General features: G+C 46.6%; 2 protein-coding genes across 5 annotated transcripts; one reads left to right on the top strand and one right to left on the bottom strand.

Moving 5' to 3' along the window:
- The first annotated feature begins 475 nt into the window (after positions 1–475).
- On the top strand, positions 476–10,428 carry ciao3 (cytosolic iron-sulfur assembly component 3). The gene is given in 11 exon segments (NM_001113086.1): positions 476–575; positions 3,595–3,690; positions 4,346–4,489; positions 4,747–4,879; positions 5,912–6,046; positions 6,339–6,457; positions 6,548–6,677; positions 6,785–6,857; positions 8,166–8,303; positions 9,009–9,166; positions 9,546–10,428. Coding segments are annotated over 11 exon segments (1,431 nt in total). The 5' UTR covers positions 476–509; the 3' UTR covers positions 9,785–10,428.
- Positions 10,429–11,103: 675 nt separating this feature from the next.
- haghl (hydroxyacylglutathione hydrolase like) lies at positions 11,104–17,256 on the bottom strand. 4 transcript variants are annotated; one of them, XM_031892505.1, is made up of 9 exons: positions 16,750–17,256; positions 16,083–16,250; positions 15,005–15,069; positions 14,535–14,652; positions 13,810–13,918; positions 12,870–12,973; positions 12,601–12,702; positions 12,192–12,271; positions 11,104–11,693 (listed from the first exon to the last, which is right to left on the bottom strand). In XM_031892505.1, exons 2-9 carry the CDS (start codon positions 16,185–16,187, stop codon positions 11,510–11,512), a joined length of 867 nt encoding a protein of 288 aa, XP_031748365.1. In that variant the 5' UTR covers positions 16,188–16,250; positions 16,750–17,256; the 3' UTR covers positions 11,104–11,509.
- Between the last annotated feature and the right edge of the window lie 36 nt (positions 17,257–17,292).

The following is a 17,292-nucleotide window of genomic DNA, read 5'->3' on the forward strand; positions in this document are numbered from 1 at the left end:
TTAATCAATATAACTCTTTATACAACTGCTCATTAGAGAGTAACATCAGCTGTTTATATTGCACAAACAAGGCACATAGCCAAAATGTTGGTACTACGCGTTTATTCACTGGGGGGGCCCATATAAATAACCTGTGTGGGGCCCCACAGTTTCTAATGGCGGCCCCGCTTGTGTCAGTCAGGGGAGCCAATTTCTACCGCCAAAAAAGTTTGTAATTGAGGACTCGGTTACTATATGAACCCTCCCTTCATACCACACAGTCCCTTCTACAATACCTGCTGAACTGTCTCTATACCCCCTTCTACTATTTCTTTATTTCTTTATTTATTTTTTCAGCTACTGTATACCCCAACATCCCCTTGAGCTCTGTGGGCTGCCTGCGCTGCCACACGCTTATATTGCCAGGTAACCCAAGGGCAGTCACATGGTGCAAGGAACACGTGTGCCAGCTGGCCAATCAGTGAAGGGCCCGGAAGTGGCTTCTGTCAGGCTGCTGGAGTTCCCTTGTCATGGCGTCGTCCTTCAGTGGGGTGCTGCAGCTGACTGATCTGGATGATTTTATCGGCCCTTCGCAGGTCAGTGACCCTGGGGCGGGTTGGCAGGGGATTGGTACGGGTTACAGGAAGGGTTCTCCGGGAAGTAGTAGTGGCTAAAGCGCAATGCTGGGAGTTGCAGTCCAGTTGCAGTTGGAAGCCACAGTCCTTTTTTAATAGTTTGGGGGATAATAGAGAGCTGGTTAGTTATTCCCTGGGAAGGCTGCGTTTGTATTTGACTTGCAGTTACCTGAGTAATGTTGTGGGGTCCATTACATGGGGGCTGTGCCCATTCCTGCTCTGGGTGATTGGAGGGACATTGCTGGTTGTCTCAGTAGCACAAACATGTTCCTTACATAGAATTGTCACCCCTAAAAGGAGTTGGTTAGAAAGAGAAGTGTCAGCACTGGGCTCTGCCCGCCCAATCAGATTGCACCGTGGGAAGTGCTTTGCCTTGTGCCTCCTGCGCTAGAAAGATAACACATGTACCATGTGGCCGGGCTCTGGAGTCTTGGGACATTTTTGTCTGTGCCACCAAAATGCCAGAGCCAATAGTGTGTATGGGAATGTGATAGGGACCTTAGATTGTAAGCTCACTGGGGCAGGGACTGATGGGAATGTGATAGGGACCTTAGATTGTAAGCTCACTGGGGCAGGGACTGATGGGAATGTGATAGGGACCTTAGATTGTAAGCTCCACTGGGGCAGGGACTGATGGGAATGTGATAGGGACCTTAGATTGTAAGCTCACTGGGGCAGGGACTAATGGGAATGGGATAGGGACCTTAGATTGTAAGCTCCACTGGGGCAGGGACTGATGGGAATGTGATAGGGACCTTAGATTGTAAGCTCACTGGGGCAGGGACTGATGGGAATGTGATAGGGACCTTAGATTGTAAGCTCACTGGGGCAGGGGCTGATGGGAATGGGATAGGGACCTTAGATTGTAAGCTCACTGGGGCAGGGGCTGATGGGAATGGGATAGGGACCTTAGATTGTAAGCTCCACTGGGGCAGGGACTGATGGGAATGTGATAGGGACCTTAGATTGTAAGCTCCACTGGGGCAGGGACTGATGGGAATGTGATAGGGATATTAGATTGTAAGCTCCACTGGGGCAGGGACTGATGGGAATGTGATAGGGACATTAGATTGTAAGCTCCACTGGGGCAGGGACTGATGGGAATGGGATAGGGACCTTAGATTGTAAGCTCACTGGGGCAGGGACTGATGGGAATGGGATAGGGACCTTAGATTGTAAGCTCCACTGGGGCAGGGGCTGATGGGAATGTGATAGGGACCTTAGATTGTAAGCTAACTGGGGCAGGGACTGATGGGAATGTGATAGGGACCTTAGATTGTAAGCTCCACTGGGGCAGGGACTGATGGGAATGTGATAGGGACATTAGATGGTAAGCTCCACTGGGGCAGGGACTGATGGGAATGTGATAGGGACATTAGATTGTAAGCTCCACTGGGGCAGGGACTGATGGGAATGTGATAGGGACCTTAGATTGTAAGCTCCACTGGGGCAGGGACTGATGGGAATGTGATAGGGACATTAGATTGTAAGCTCCACTGGGGCAGGGACTGATGGGAATGGGATAGGGACCTTAGATTGTAAGCTCACTGGGGCAGGGACTGATGGGAATGTGATAGGGACCTTAGATTGTAAGCTCCACTGGGGCAGGGGCTGATGGCAATGTGATAGGGACCTTAGATTGTAAGCTCACTGGGGCAGGGACTGATGGGAATGTGATAGGGACCTTAGATTGTAAGCTCCACTGGGGCAGGGACTGATGGGAATGTGATAGGGACCTTAGATTGTAAGCTAACTGGGGCAGGGACTGATGGGAATGTGATAGGGACCTTAGATTGTAAGCTCCACTGGGGCAGGGACTGATGGGAATGTGATAGGGACATTAGATGGTAAGCTCCACTGGGGCAGGGACTGATGGGAATGTGATAGGGACATTAGATTGTAAGCTCCACTGGGGCAGGGACTGATGGGAATGTGATAGGGACCTTAGATTGTAAGCTCCACTGGGGCAGGGACTGATGGGAATGTGATAGGGACATTAGATTGTAAGCTCCACTGGGGCAGGGACTGATGGGAATGGGATAGGGACCTTAGATTGTAAGCTCACTGGGGCAGGGACTGATGGGAATGTGATAGGGACCTTAGATTGTAAGCTCCACTGGGGCAGGGGCTGATGGCAATGTGATAGGGACCTTAGATTGTAAGCTCACTGGGGCAGGGACTGATGGGAATGTGATAGGGACCTTAGATTGTAAGCTCCACTGGGGCAGGGACTGATGGGAATGTGATAGGGACCTTAGATTATAAGCTCCACTGGGGCAGGGGCTGATGGGAATGTGATAGGGACCTTAGATTGTAAGCTCACTGGGGCAGGGACTGATGGGAATGTGATAGGGACCTTAGATTGTAAGCTCCACTGGGGCAGGGACTGATGGGAATGGGATAGGGACCTTAGATTGTAAGCTCCACTGGGGCAGGGGCTGATGGGAATGTGATGGGGACCTTAGATTGTAAGCTCACTGGGGCAGGGACTGATGGGAATGTGATAGGGACCTTAGATTGTAAGCTCCACTGGGGCAGGGACTGATGGGAATGGGATAGGGACCTTAGATTGTAAGCTCCACTGGGGTAGGGACTGATGGGAATGTGATAGGGACCTTAGATTGTAAGCTCACTGGTGTAGGGACTGATGGGAATGTGATAGGAACCTTAGATTGTAAGCTCACTGGGGCAGGGACTGATGGGAATGTGATAGGGACCTTAGATTGTAAGCTCACTGGGGCAGGGACTGATGGGAATGTGATAGGGACCTTAGATTGTAAGCTCACTGGGGCAGGGACTGATGGGAATGTGATAGGAACCTTAGATTGTAAGCTCACTGGGGCAGGGACTGATGGGAATGATGTATAACCTCTGTACAGCTCTCTATGTCAGAACTGTATAAATAAAGAATAATGAACTGCAGGCAACTTTGCTTAGAGCATACATTTGTTCATATATTATTATCACATTTCTCATTCAGGAGTGCATCAAGCCAATCAAGGTTGAGAAGAAGGCGGGGAGAGCTGCCGCTAAGATCCAAATTGAAGATGACGGAAGCTACGTTCAAATTAATCCGGTGAGTGTTTTTCTTTGTTCCCATGCGCTCACATTTACATACATTTACCAAGGCGTGCTATAATATGGCAAGCCCGATTCACCATCCTGATCACTTGGAGTCTCTTCTAGTGCAGAGAGCACAATTGCACTCTCTGCACTAGTGATGCAAGCCCACTCACCCCACTCTGGTGCTTGAAAAGGTAAGCACAGGGTGCAAGGGGGGCATCTATAAGGCGGCCTCAGGGCACCCAGCATCCCAGGAATGCCCCTGCACATCTCTGTATTTGCATTAATACTCTTATTAGGGACTGGAACCCAAAACTGCATTGCATACTCAGGGGGAGGCCTTACCAGAGACCTATAAAAAGGTAAAATTATGTTTTCATGCCTTTCGTTAACTCCCCTTTTAATGCAAGACAGCACTTTATTTGCTTTAGTAGCCACCAAATGACACTGCCTGGAGTTGTACAGCTTGTTATCCACAAAAATCCCCAAATGCTTCTCAAAACACACTAGATGGCAGACTCTATTAATGCCTTTAAGAGTGATTTTAGTAAAGATATTGGTATATAGTTCATATATGTGAGATAATGGTATATATAGTTATATATGTAAGTGTGTATATATGTGCACTGGGGTTCATTTGGAGGGGTTGAATCTTTGCTTTTGTGCAGGAAGGGGCTGCCCGGAAGCTGGAAAAAGCAAAGATCACTCTTAATGACTGTCTGGCCTGCAGCGGCTGCGTGACGTCGGCAGAAACCATCCTGATCACTCAGCAGAGCCACGAGGAGCTCTACAAGATTCTAAAGCAAAACAAAGTGAGTAGCTTCCCCTTTGCTTCTAACTGCAGTCCTTGTGCTATGTGCTCTGTACGATGAAGCATGTGAAGAAAATGATCATTTCCAACTCTGTGATGCCAGCAGGCAATGTGTAAGTTGGTTATTCCAAACTAAAATCCCATTTGGCCAGTGGTGACCCGATATGTAGTTCCAGAAGTGCTGTACTTGATCTGATGGGTTTGGTGTTTCCTTATGGCAGCTACAGTTACGCTTCATATATTTCTTTTTGTCCCCAGACAGAGAATCCATCGGAACACAAAGTGGTGGTGGTTTCTGTGTCCCCACAGTCATGGGCTTCTCTGGCTGCAAGATTTAACCTGAGCATGCAGGACACGGCACAGAAATTAACTGCATTCTTCAAACAGTTAGGTAAGTGGCTAATGCTCTCTCCATCCTCACTACCTTGGTGATTGGTTGAGCCAGGCTTCAACTCAGTGATTGCTTGAGTGAGGCTTCCACTCAGTAAGTGGATAAATGGTTGAGCGGGGGCATCCACTCAGTAATTCAGTGATTGGTTGAGCCGGGATTCCACTCAGTAATTCAGTGGTTGTTTGAGCCTGACTTACACTTAGTAAGTGATTGGTTGAGCCGGACTTCCACTCAGTGATTGGTTGAGCCAGGATTCCACTCAGTTATTCAGTGGTTGTTTGAGCTGGACTTCCACTTAGTAAGTGATTGGTTGAGCCGGACTTCCACTCAGTGATTGGTTGAGTTGGGCTTCCGCTCAGTAATTTAGTGATTGGTTGAGTTGGCCTTCCACTCAGTAATTTAGTGATTGGTTGACTTGGGCTTCCACTCAGTAATTTAGTGATTGGTTGACTTGGGCTTCCACTCAGTAATTTAGTGATTGGTTGACTTGGGCTTCCACTCAGTAATTCAGTGATTGGATGAGTTGGGCTTCCACTCAGAAATTCAGTAACTGGTTGAGCCGGGCTTCCACTCAGTAATTCAGTGATTGGTTGAGCCGGACTTCCACTCAGTAATTTAGTGATTGGATGAGTTGGGCTTCCACTCAGTAATTTAGTGATTGGTTGAGTTGGGCTTCCACTCAGTAATTCAGTGATTGGTTGAGCCGGGCTTCCACTTAGTAATTCAGTAACTGGTTGAGCTGGGCTTCCACTCCGTAATTGAGTGATTGGTTGAGCTGGGCTTCCACTCCGTAATTGAGTGATTGGTTGAGCCGGGCTTCCACTCAGTAATTCAGTGATTGGTTGAACCGGGCTTCCACTCAGAAATTCAGTAACTGGTTGAGCCGGGCTTCCACTCAGTAAATCAGTAAGTGGTTGAGCTGGGCTTCCACTCAGTATTCCACTCTGAGTGAGGCTTTATCACGTGACTGTTATGCTTGTATATTACAGGCCATTGGGCTGCCTAAATCATCTTTTCTTCCCTCAATTCCAGGAGTTCACCATGTGTTTGACACCAACTTCTCCAGGAACTTCAGCTTGTTGGAGAGCCAGCGAGAGTTTATACAGAGATTTAAAAGACAGAAGGAGGATAAAAAATCCCTTCCCATGCTGGCGTCGGCCTGCCCAGGTACCCAGGCGGCTAAAGTGCATAGAGCGAGTGTTTTCCCACCTTACATTGTAATACATTGCTATCATGGAGGTTTCAGCACTCTGGATCCTACATTCCATAAACTGCTTGTCACTGATATGCTTATATTCTAGCTCTTCTTTTATGCTATTATACTACCAGGAGATGTTTGCCCCACAGTTACTGCATTAGGGCCCCTTGGGGCAGCTCCTTACATGCAGTTTGCTGTAGCTTCCTGTGAATTAGCGTGGAGGAATTCAGCCATTGCCAATCTTTTCTATCTTCCCCCCAGGCTGGATCTGTTATGCTGAGAAAACCCACGGAAGCTTCATTCTCCCATATATCAGCAGCACAAAGTCTCCCCAGCAAGTGATGGGCTCGCTGGTCAAAAGCCATTTTGCAAAAGAAAAGGTGACTGCATGTTTGTAGCACTTTCTGCTTTAAGTGAGTAAATCTCATTCCGGGCTCATGTTCTCTTCTTTGTCTCTCCAATGCCTGCAGAACCTGAAGCCCAACCAGATCTACCACGTGACAGTCATGCCTTGTTACGACAAGAAACTAGAAGCCTCTAGGCCGGACTTCTACAATCAGGAGTATGAGACCCGGGAGGTAGACTGCGTGATCACCACTGGTGGGTTTCCCTTCTGTATCTCTCACTCGCACTGCTGAATTCTGCCCCCTGACTTGGCTCTGTGGGACACTGGGCTTCTGCCATAGCACTTACTTTTAATCTTGTAGGAGAGGTGCTGAGGATGCTGGAACAAGAGGGGCTGTCCTTATCGGATGTAGATCCATCCCCACTCGACACTTTGTAAGTACTAAGATCACTGCCACCCACTGCATGCCCCCCGCTGGCATCTTCTGCCTACCTGAGTCTTCCCTCCCCAATGCTCTACTACTTGCTAGTGGGGAGGGAAGACTTAAAGGGGACCTGACACTCTAAGAAATAATTCCAAAACCTTTCCTATCGTGTTAGTCAAGCAACACAAAACACGCCATTTTGTGAACACTGTTGATGAAAGTTTTGCATAGCCATAAAATCTTGTGTATGCACCATCTAGGTAGAAAAGGCTGAATGGACAGTGAAAGTAGTTGTGGTTAAAAATCTGATCTGTCAATCATATATTGCCTGCCCTGCCTCTATGCCTGCGGCATAGAGGTGGGGCAGGCAATATATGATTGACAGATCAGATTTGAAAATGCATTTATTACAGGTATGGATGATTTAATAAAAAAACAAATTTGGGTTTCATGTTTGATAGCTTTTTATATATGGGTGACTGGTCACCTTTAAAACCTATAGAGGATGCAGACCATACAGATCATGCAGTCCAGGCTCCTCCCACAAACACTGGGTCTGTAGTTACACCACTGCAGCCTTTTATTTTATGGCTATTTCACTCCTTCCCATGCCTTGCTTTGTCCAATTGCCCTTGGCCACCATAGGATATGGGCTGGATAAGAGGAAGGGACAGACCTATATGAATAGCATGGGGGTGGCTTTATTGAACAGAGTTAAGGTGCCCATTCACGTGAAGATTCGCTCACTTGGCGAGGTTGCCAAGCGAGCGGATCTTCTCCTGATATCCCCACCTACAGGTGGGCGATATCGGGGAACATGTAGGCTAATTCAATCGTTTGGCCCTGGGGCCAAACAATCAAATTATATTGGCGGCAATGGGGCAGTCGGTTCACAATTCAGTAACTGGTTGAGCCAGGGATTCCACTCAGAAATTCAGTAACTGTTTGAGCTGGGCTTCCACTCAGTGATTGGTTAAGTGAGGCTTTATCAGGCGACTGTTATGCTTGTATATTACAGTCCCTTGGGCTGCCTAAATCATCTTTTCACCCACATATAAAAAGCTGTATAATAAGTCCTTTGCAAATTACACATGAAACCCAAATTTGTTTTTTTAGGGCTGGCTGATGCATTTCTGTATGGAGCACACTAAGTGGCAGTAAGGCTCCTCTCTCCCCCAGCTCTCTACATTTTCTCTCCATCAATTTACAAATATAGTGTTTGCCAATAATTATGCAGCTATAAATATTATAGAATTAGAGGCCGTACTTTCTGTTACTTCCCCTTTGATTGTTATTTCCACGCATTCTTTTTGGACAGGTTCGGCAGCGCGATGCAGGAGGAGCCGGTGGGACACCAGGGCGGTGGATCGGGGGGTTACCTGGAGCATGTGTTCAGACACGCAGCACAAGAGCTCTTTGGTGTCCATGTGGATACAGTGGTGTACAAACCCTTAAAGTAAGTACATTGTTATCCATGTGTGTGTCCTGGGTCTACCTGGGTCCTGTAAACCTCTGCTGCCACACTGGGTTCCTATACAAGCCTGCCATGTTGATAGTTTATTGTACAGCGGGTGAGACCAGGCACTTCTAGATTTACTACATTGTCCCCATTGTGAGAATGAACTATATTTCCCAGAAGCTGCATATTGGATGTCCCCTATCTTATAGTTTGGGGCCCCTGCATTACAAATCCCCCCTCTCTTTTGATCCCATTATCCATAACCAGCAGCCAACTAAAGGTGGCCATACACAGGCTGATTCTGACTGCCGATATCAGTTCCTTAGACCGATTCGGCAGCTAATTGGCCCGTGTATGGGCACTGATGGGCCTGCCTGACCGATATCTGGCTTGAAACCGGGCAGATATCGATCGGGCAGGTTAAAAAATTTAGCTGGATTGGGGACCGCATCGGCTCGTTGATACAGTCCCCGATCTGACTTCGCCTATACCCGTCGTTCTAATTACTAATTAGGCCTATACCCGTCGACCTAATTAGCCTGGATTTGCCCAATATCGCCCACCCGATTGAGTTGATATGTTATGGGGGGGGGGGTGCAAATTCATTTTTTATTGCCCCTTTCATATTTTAGACACCACTTGTAAATAACCAGTCAGATAACCGCATATAATTTCTCTCTTCTTTTTACTGCTCTTCCTTAGAAACAAGGACTTCCAGGAGGTGACTCTCGAACAAGATGGCAATGTCGTATTGCACTTTGCTCTGGCCTACGGCTTCCGGAACATTCAGAACCTGGTGCAGAAGCTGAAACGTGGACGCTGCCCGTATCACTATGTGGAGGTGATGGCCTGTCCCTCAGGTAATGCACTTCTTTATTACTGCATTGCTCAGGGTCTCATGGAGCTGCCATAGGTACCAAACGCAGGTTTCCCTGACTCAGAATACAGCACTGCAGCCCGGTATCTTCATCCCTCAGCTGTAATGAAAGATTTTATTTCATTGGCTCGTTATCGTGGAAGGCGTTTTAATCAGGGGCCTTTAGTGCTAATAAGTCACAGCCAATTGGCTCTAAAAGCAAAAGAGTTGGTCACTAATATGTTACCAGCAGTGGCACTGCTCTAGGGACCTTTAACCCCCAAAACTCACGTTCATCCCTGAGTTCCCTGTGCTCCTGGGAGTTGTAGTTTGGCAGCAGTGGGAGGTCCTTGCCCTAAATGCATTATTCTGCTTGTGTTTAGGCTGTTTGAATGGCGGCGGTCAGATCAAGGCAGAAGGAGAAGGCAGCAAGGATTTACTCCAGAGGGTAGAAGAGCTGTACAACACAGTGAGGACTGAGCAGCCGGAGGAACGGGAAGAAGTCGCGCAGCTCTATGGAGATTGGCTGGAAGACAAAGACTCGGCCAAGGCCAGACAGGCGCTGCACACACAGTACCACGCGGTGGAAAAAATAAACAGTGGACTGACCATCAAATGGTGACGGGTGGCAAGGCACAGGCAGAGACAGCAACACAACTTTTATGCATCATTTCTGATGCAGTTCAGACATGTAAAGGGGATGTAAACCAGAAAATGAATGGAAACCTACTTGAGTGCCGCTGCGAGCAACTTTGCAATTCACATTAATTTTCTGTTTTGTTCAGTAGATCCTGAGATATCGGCAGTATATAACTGCTATTACTACTCCGTGTCGGGGCGCCTGTGTGTGGCTTTGTGCAGTCTGCATGTAAGTAACTGCTACTGTCTCAGCAATATTGACTCCATTTGTATGTAAGGCAGTTATGGACAGGATGGCTCTCCCCAGCCTACTCATACGAGGAGACTTTAATGACCCCCATGCTGGACATGACTGCTGTCTCTTTACTGGGCTGCTTGTTGGTTGCTATTGAGCAACTGTAGCTGGAATTCAGCAGCAGCATCATGCACCCATTGGGATCATTTATAAACCTGGGGGCGCAAGTGTACAAGCCCTGCACTCATCGCCAGAAAAAATCCAGTGGGAAAAAAAAATGGGCGATGGCATGGAACATTGTAATTCAGCCCTTCTCTCACCCATCAGCAGGTTGTCATTTCTCCTACATCCATATGGGACACATGACATTAATAAAAATAAATCTATATTTATAATAGTTTGTTTGCATGGCGTGTGTGTGCGTCTCCGCACTGGTTTCCTCCCACTGTCCCAATACAGACTGCTGCATTGGCTCTTGGTGCAGTGGAAGTGCGTGTCGGGGACCCTTTACTGTCAGAAGGCAGAATGTGATTGGCAGCTATGGGGAGGAGGGAAATCTCTTTCCGTGGGGCAGTAGTTGCCGCATATTCAAAGTTTACTGTAGCAAAGGGACCCAACCACTGAAGTACCGTGTGCTGCCCAACCATTAGCCAACACAGACACCAGCGGCACTGCTAGAGGGTCCGAACGCTCTGTGCCGCCACAGAGGACTTTGTAGGGAAACATTGAGGATAATGAGCTGTAAAGATAAGGGCATGCTTGGCAATATATAATCCCATTCACCGTGAAACCTTTATAGAAGCCAAGGAAAGACCTGCCATAGGAATATCCTCATAATGTACCCTCAGGTAAAGGACAAGGATAGGCTTAATCCCCAGGGGGTACCAGTTAGTGATGGATCCCCTGCCCCCCTAATGAGACCTCATGCCGGAAAACGCACGCGCCTAGAGTACTATATTACAGAGCACCGCACCACCATCTTGCCTGCTGTGGCAAACGTACTGGCACCCTCCAGCGATTTAGCCATTACTTGTCCTTGGTCTCAGATACACAAAGGACGCATCCAATAAAAATAAGATAATTTTATTTCTGGCTGAAGCCTGACACAGTGCCGAGCAGTTTAAAGTGCAAAGTGTAAAAAAAAGTTTAGAACTTTCCCGTAATTTGGGGATTTTTTTTTTTTTTTTGCATCAAGATGTTGTGATTCTCACTGGTTGATTCCTAAGGTTTGGGAATTGTGGAAGTGGAAAAAACACACAGGGGAACATCTCTTGGCTCTTGAAGGTTGCAGGGAGTTTTTGAGGCAGGACAGGAAGTGAGAAAGTGCAGATCCGTCTCTCGTGAGTCCATTGGAATTCTGTGGAAGCTGGAGAGGAATCATGGGTAATTCTAGTGCATGCCATCTCATAAGCAAAGTCACCCCCTAAAATTAAGCAGCTCCCCAATAAAGGTGCAGAAGAAGCCTGGAAGAGACTACGTTTTTGGTGCTGATTCTTCATCAGAGGACGACTGACTGAGCATGCCCAGCTGGAATGCAAGGATGGCGGGAATTGGCAACCGATCCTTTGGCTTTTTAAAGGCATCCTTTTCTTTCCGCAGGACCCGCGTAACTTCCACCGGGTTGGTTTTTCCCGTGAACTTCATCACAGTCTCCTCCCTGAAATAGGGGATAAATTGGCGAGCGAGTTACTCGTGTATTATAAGGGATAATGTACCCCCTACTGTAAATGATAAGGATATTAGCAGTCACTGAGGGGTTCTGTGCCCATATAAAGGCACAAGGCTGCAGGCTGAGTTATACAGGGAACTCTGGGTATCAATCCTGTATTATAAGAGATAATGTACCCCCTACTGTAAATGATAAGGATATTAGCAGTCACTGAGGGGTTCTGTGCCCATATAAAGGCACAAGGCTGCAGGCAGAGTTATACAGGGAACTCTGAGTATCACTCATGTATTATAAGGGATAATGTACCCCCTACTGTAAATGATAAGGATATTAGAGGTCACAGAGGGGTTCTGTGACTATATAAAGGTGCAGCATTTTGCATGCATGTAGGTTGGAGCAGAAATCTGAGCTGCGACCACTAGTGTCTTTATCTAATAGAACAGTAGGGTGTTATGCAAGGTTTGGGGTGGGGGAATAACATATTACCTCACTCTCATGAAGGGGTTGTAAAGAAATTCCTCCTCAAGGCTGGAAGGGACAGTGGGAATATCATCTTCATCTCGAGCCTGAATGAGAAAACCAGACCATTCATTTTCTGCATGTAACCATGTGAGCTAACGATCTCATTCAGATTGAAATGATCTGTCCACATTCGCAGGAAACTGAATAGTCAGGTGTCAAAGGGAAAGTTTGCCTTTAACCTGTTAGTGTGTTACAGGTAGACCTATTTTGTGCCATGTTTAAAGTTTTTGCCTTCTTATTCTGCCTTTCTGGCCTGCAACTTAAAATGCCACCTGTTATGGGGGTCACTGACCCCAGCAACCATTCTGCTAAATACTTCATAGGCAAAGATCAGAGATTTACAGCAAGCAGTATGTGAATAAGACGCCGATACCTTGGCCCACGCCAGCTTCTCCTTCACCTTCTCATTGCTTGGTTCTACCTTGAGCGCAAACTTCAGGTTCCTCACCGTATATTCATGGCCGCAAAATACTTTCTGCAACAATAAACACAATAAAGGAGGTTACTAAGGGTGGAAGGGGTGTTTAATCGCTCTTCCTGGGGAGGAAGGGGCTTCTGCTACACAATATGGATCTTCTGAACATACTCGGTACCGGTAGGAAGGCTTGCTTATGGTACAAGAGCAGCCATGATTTGACGTACGGTGTCTTTGGGGAGAGATCCAAGTGTCTCCGAGAGGTTCTTGTGCATCTGCTCTGCTGTCCCCTCATAAAACATCCCACAGCCTCCAATAAACAGTGTGTCCCCTGCGTAATGGAAATAAACTGTAATAAAAGCAATTCAGTAGTAAAGGGGCAAATGGCTGCCCATTATTCATTGTTGGACTGGGCTGCCAGGCAACCAGCATATCTCCTTGTGGGCCTCACTGTGGGGCAACGGCTTCTGGCTCCTTCCTTCCTACCACTTCTTATTATAGAGCCATGTCAGGCCAATGCCAGCAGCTCCCTCATTCCTACCATAGAGCCATGTCAGGCCAATGCCAGCAGCTCCCTCATTCCTACCATAGAGCCATGTCAGGCCAATGCCAGCAGCTCCCTCATTCCTACCATAGAGCCATGTCACGCCAATGCCAGCAGCTCCCTCATTCCTACCATAGAGCCATGTCACGCCAATGCCAGCAGCTCCCTCATTCCTACCATAGAGCCATGTCACGCCAATGCCAGCAGCTCCCTCATTCCTACCATAGAGTCATGTCAGGCCAATGCCAGCAGCTCCCTCATTCCTACCATAAAGCCATGTCAGGCCAATGCCAGCAGCTCCCTCATTCCTACCATAGAGCCATGTCACGCCAATGCCAGCAGCTCCCTCATTCCTACCATAGAGTCATGTCAGGCCAATGCCAGCAGCTCCCTCATTCCTACCATAAAGCCATGTCAGGCCAATGCCAGCAGCTCCCTCATTCCTACCATAGAGCCATGTTACATAATTTGGCCATAGGATACCCAGTCCAACACTGCTATTATATCCTAATAATAAACTGCCCAATGTGCATGAGTTTTATAACATTGTTAAACAATGCGCCAAAGTCTTTGACGACAGGGCCCAGTCTGAAGACTACATTAAGAGGCTTTGTTTTCCTTACCTGAAAATAGCGCTGGTGCATCAGGGCAGCCATCCTCCCACATGTAGAAACACATGTGCCCGGACGTATGGCATGGGGTGAAAAGGCATCTCACGTTAATACCCCCAAACTGTAGGGAAAAACAGGTCACCCCATAAAGCGTGTTTTATCACAAACAGGTTAATGGTGGGACTTTAACATACGCTCGGTGACATGGATAAGGGAAACCCAATCGCCACATGGGTGACTAACCAACCTCCAGCATTGGCCAGTGGGCAACGGTGGAGATTATAGACTCAATGCTCCTCAAGTGCCGAGCGGGAATGCCAGTAAATGCCTTTGGTGACAAGTCACTATTGGGCCACAGGGGCCTGGTGCGGAGACTAATCCACTTTCTTGCTTTCAGCCTCTCAGTGCAAGTGATTGGTGCATTTGCTATATATAATGGCCAGGTCTCATTTAGGTTTGGACAGTGCCAGTTCTGTGTGCAGCCACAGGGCAGGCTGTAGATTCTGGCAAATGCCCGAGGGGCTGCTGTAAGATACCATAGACTATTTATTGGGCGGGGGGGTGGGGCTGTTTGGGCCTCTGAGTACTGGAATGCCAGGGCCTATTTTGAAGTCACACCCCCTATTGTTGACATACTGGTATTAGAAAGCTAAGCAAATGAGGAGCAAAGCAAACCATATTTCTAAAAAAAGACATTACCTACATGCATTGGAACTACCCCCCCCCCCACCCCTTACCTTCAGTTCTTGGTTATGGACAACCCTGTGGGTCAGCCCTCCTATCCTGTCATCAGCCCCATACACCCGCAGCTCAGGGAATCGCTGGAGCAGATCCACGTTCCCTCGGGAATGATCCCTTCAGGAAGGAAACAATAATAGATAATAATAATAACAGAACCCCTACCTGCTGGGGGATGAGCTACAAGCTGTGTTATGGCACTTATAGGCATTATCCTCAGGGAATACACAGCACCGAGCAACCAAGCCGACCCATTAACATTTCTAAAGGGAACATTATATTAATATATTATTGATGATTGACCAACTGCAAGTTGTCATTGTTTACAGACATCCTGCCCAACCGATTCAATGTAGTGAATGAATAATCTGATAGGGTACCGGCCCGCAGTTTTAGCCAGGCAGATGTCTCCCTCTGAAAATCATGCTGCAAGGAATGCTGGGATACTGGGTGCAGGGGGGCTACTCACAGGTGGTGATGGGTAGTCAGAATAGCTTTCAAGTTGGCTCCTTCTTTTCGGACGATCTCCAGCAACTGGAAGGGAAAATGAACACTGGTGCGTAAGATTTTCCCCAATAATAAATGGTATTGTTATACAGGTATAGGACCCCTTATCCAGAATGCTCGGGACCAATGGTATTCCGGATAAGGGGTCTTTCCATAATTTAGAACTCCATACTTTAAGTCTACTAAAAAATCAATAAAACATTAATTAAACCCAATAGGATTGTTTTGCTTCCAATAAGGATTATTTATATCTTAGTTGGGATCAAGTACAGGTACTGTTTTATTATTACAGAGAAAAGGGAATCATTTAACCATGAAATAAACCCAATAGGGCTGTTCTGCCCCAATAAGGGGTAATTATATCTTAGTTGGGATCAAGTACAGGAACTGTTTTATTATTACAGAGAAAAGGGAATCATTTAACCATTAAATAAACCCAATAGGGCTGTTCTGCCCCCAATAAGGGGTAATTATATCTTAGTTGGGATCAAGTACAGGTACTGTTTTATTATTACAGAGAAAAGGGATCATTTAACCAATAAATAAACCCAATAGGGCTGTTCTGCCCCCAATAAGGGGTAATTATATCTTAGTTGGGATCAAGTACAGGTACTGTTTTATTATTACAGAGAAAAGGGAATCATTTAACCATGAAATAAACCCAATAGGGCTGTTCTGCCCCAATAAGGGGTAATTATATCTTAGTTGGGATCAAGTACAGGTACTGTTTTATTATTACAGAGAAAAGGGAATCATTTAACCATTAAATAAACCCAATAGGACTGTTCTGCCCCAATAAGGGGTAATTATATCTTAGTTGGGATCAAGTACAGGTACTGTTTTATTATTACAGAGAAAAAGGAAATCAGTTTTAAAATTCTGAATTATTTGATTAAAATGGAGTCTATGGGAGACAGGCTTTCCGTAATTTGGAGCTTTCTGGATAATGGGTTTCCGGATAAGGGGTCCCATACCTGTATCCAATATATACGGAACTAAAGGTAAATAGGAAATTTCCATGAGGAACTATGGGATTTTACCTTTTTAGCCACAGAAGCGTCCACCGCAATGGCATCTCTTGTGTGCTCCTCTATCACCAGGTACATGTAGTTATCATCCAGCACGGATATCACTTTCACCTTCATGGCCCATTGGCCAGCGCCTACTGAAAACCAAATTCCTCCCCCGGCGTCGCTATCGGCAGGCTGCTTACATTAAATAACAAAATCGGTGCTGTTAAAAGGAACGTTAATCCCTATAAAACAAATGTGAGATTGTCTAGAGCGCTCTTCTTAGCGCTTGCTATTTTCTGCACTGCTGGTTCCGACTGTGTGAAAAAGTATGCAAGACATTGTGGGAATCAGGAGTCTCAGCTGCAGGGGCTGGATTTTGATTTAATACTCAGAACCAATAGTGAGTCTTTACAATAGCAATTACACAAAACTTTAAAATAATCTAAGAAGCGTAGAAAGACACTCAGATATGACTACAGAACCCCTGTGCAAGATGAGTGCACAAAAAGACACTGTTTGTGTCAGTAAAGTACAATTACATGAAGTAATAGCGCCCCCTGTGACTGCCAGTGGAACTACACCCATAAAGAGTGACAAAATTAGCGAGAAGAACCACGGTCTCTGCCATTATCAATAGAAACGCACAACAAACGGGGAGCCTTCCCACGGCGAAAAAAATGTTCTCTCCAATTACCTAGAACAGCGGCATTATGTCTGTAGCCTCCAACCTGGGCCATAAATAGGAGGCTCGCTATTGGAGGAACGGGCTAAATTCCCTCTGTGGCGATTGGCTCCCTTACGCGACTCCGCCTTCTTCCTCGTTGTTGGAACGCACACTTTTGGATCTGCGGTCCACTCATTGACGTGAGTGGAATATGCTTAGGCGGCCATTTTTGTTTGGGGCAAAAGCCGCTTACTGTAGTTTAGTTTGTGAAGCGATAGACTCAAACCCGATTCTAATTATTCCCACGATACAGCGACAGATCAATTTGTCTGTTGTCAGGCGACACAACAACAAACAAATTCCCAAGTAAAAAAAAAGTAATGTTCCCATTTTTTTTGTTTCACGTTTCCATTTTTTTATCATATTTTTGTGAGGCGTTAGTTGTTATTGACGTAGTTATAACACATATTGGGCATTTTCCCTTACGATGCATGGCGGAATGAGGCTTAAGGCATTTTGCGCTTCCGGCATCTTTTAAGGCGTTCGGCGACTTGATTGGTTGGTTTCGGTAAG

The sequence above is a fragment of the Xenopus tropicalis genome, chromosome 9 (genome assembly GCF_000004195.4).
Source record: "Xenopus tropicalis strain Nigerian chromosome 9, UCB_Xtro_10.0, whole genome shotgun sequence".
Classification (NCBI taxonomy): Eukaryota; Metazoa; Chordata; class Amphibia; order Anura; family Pipidae; genus Xenopus; species Xenopus tropicalis.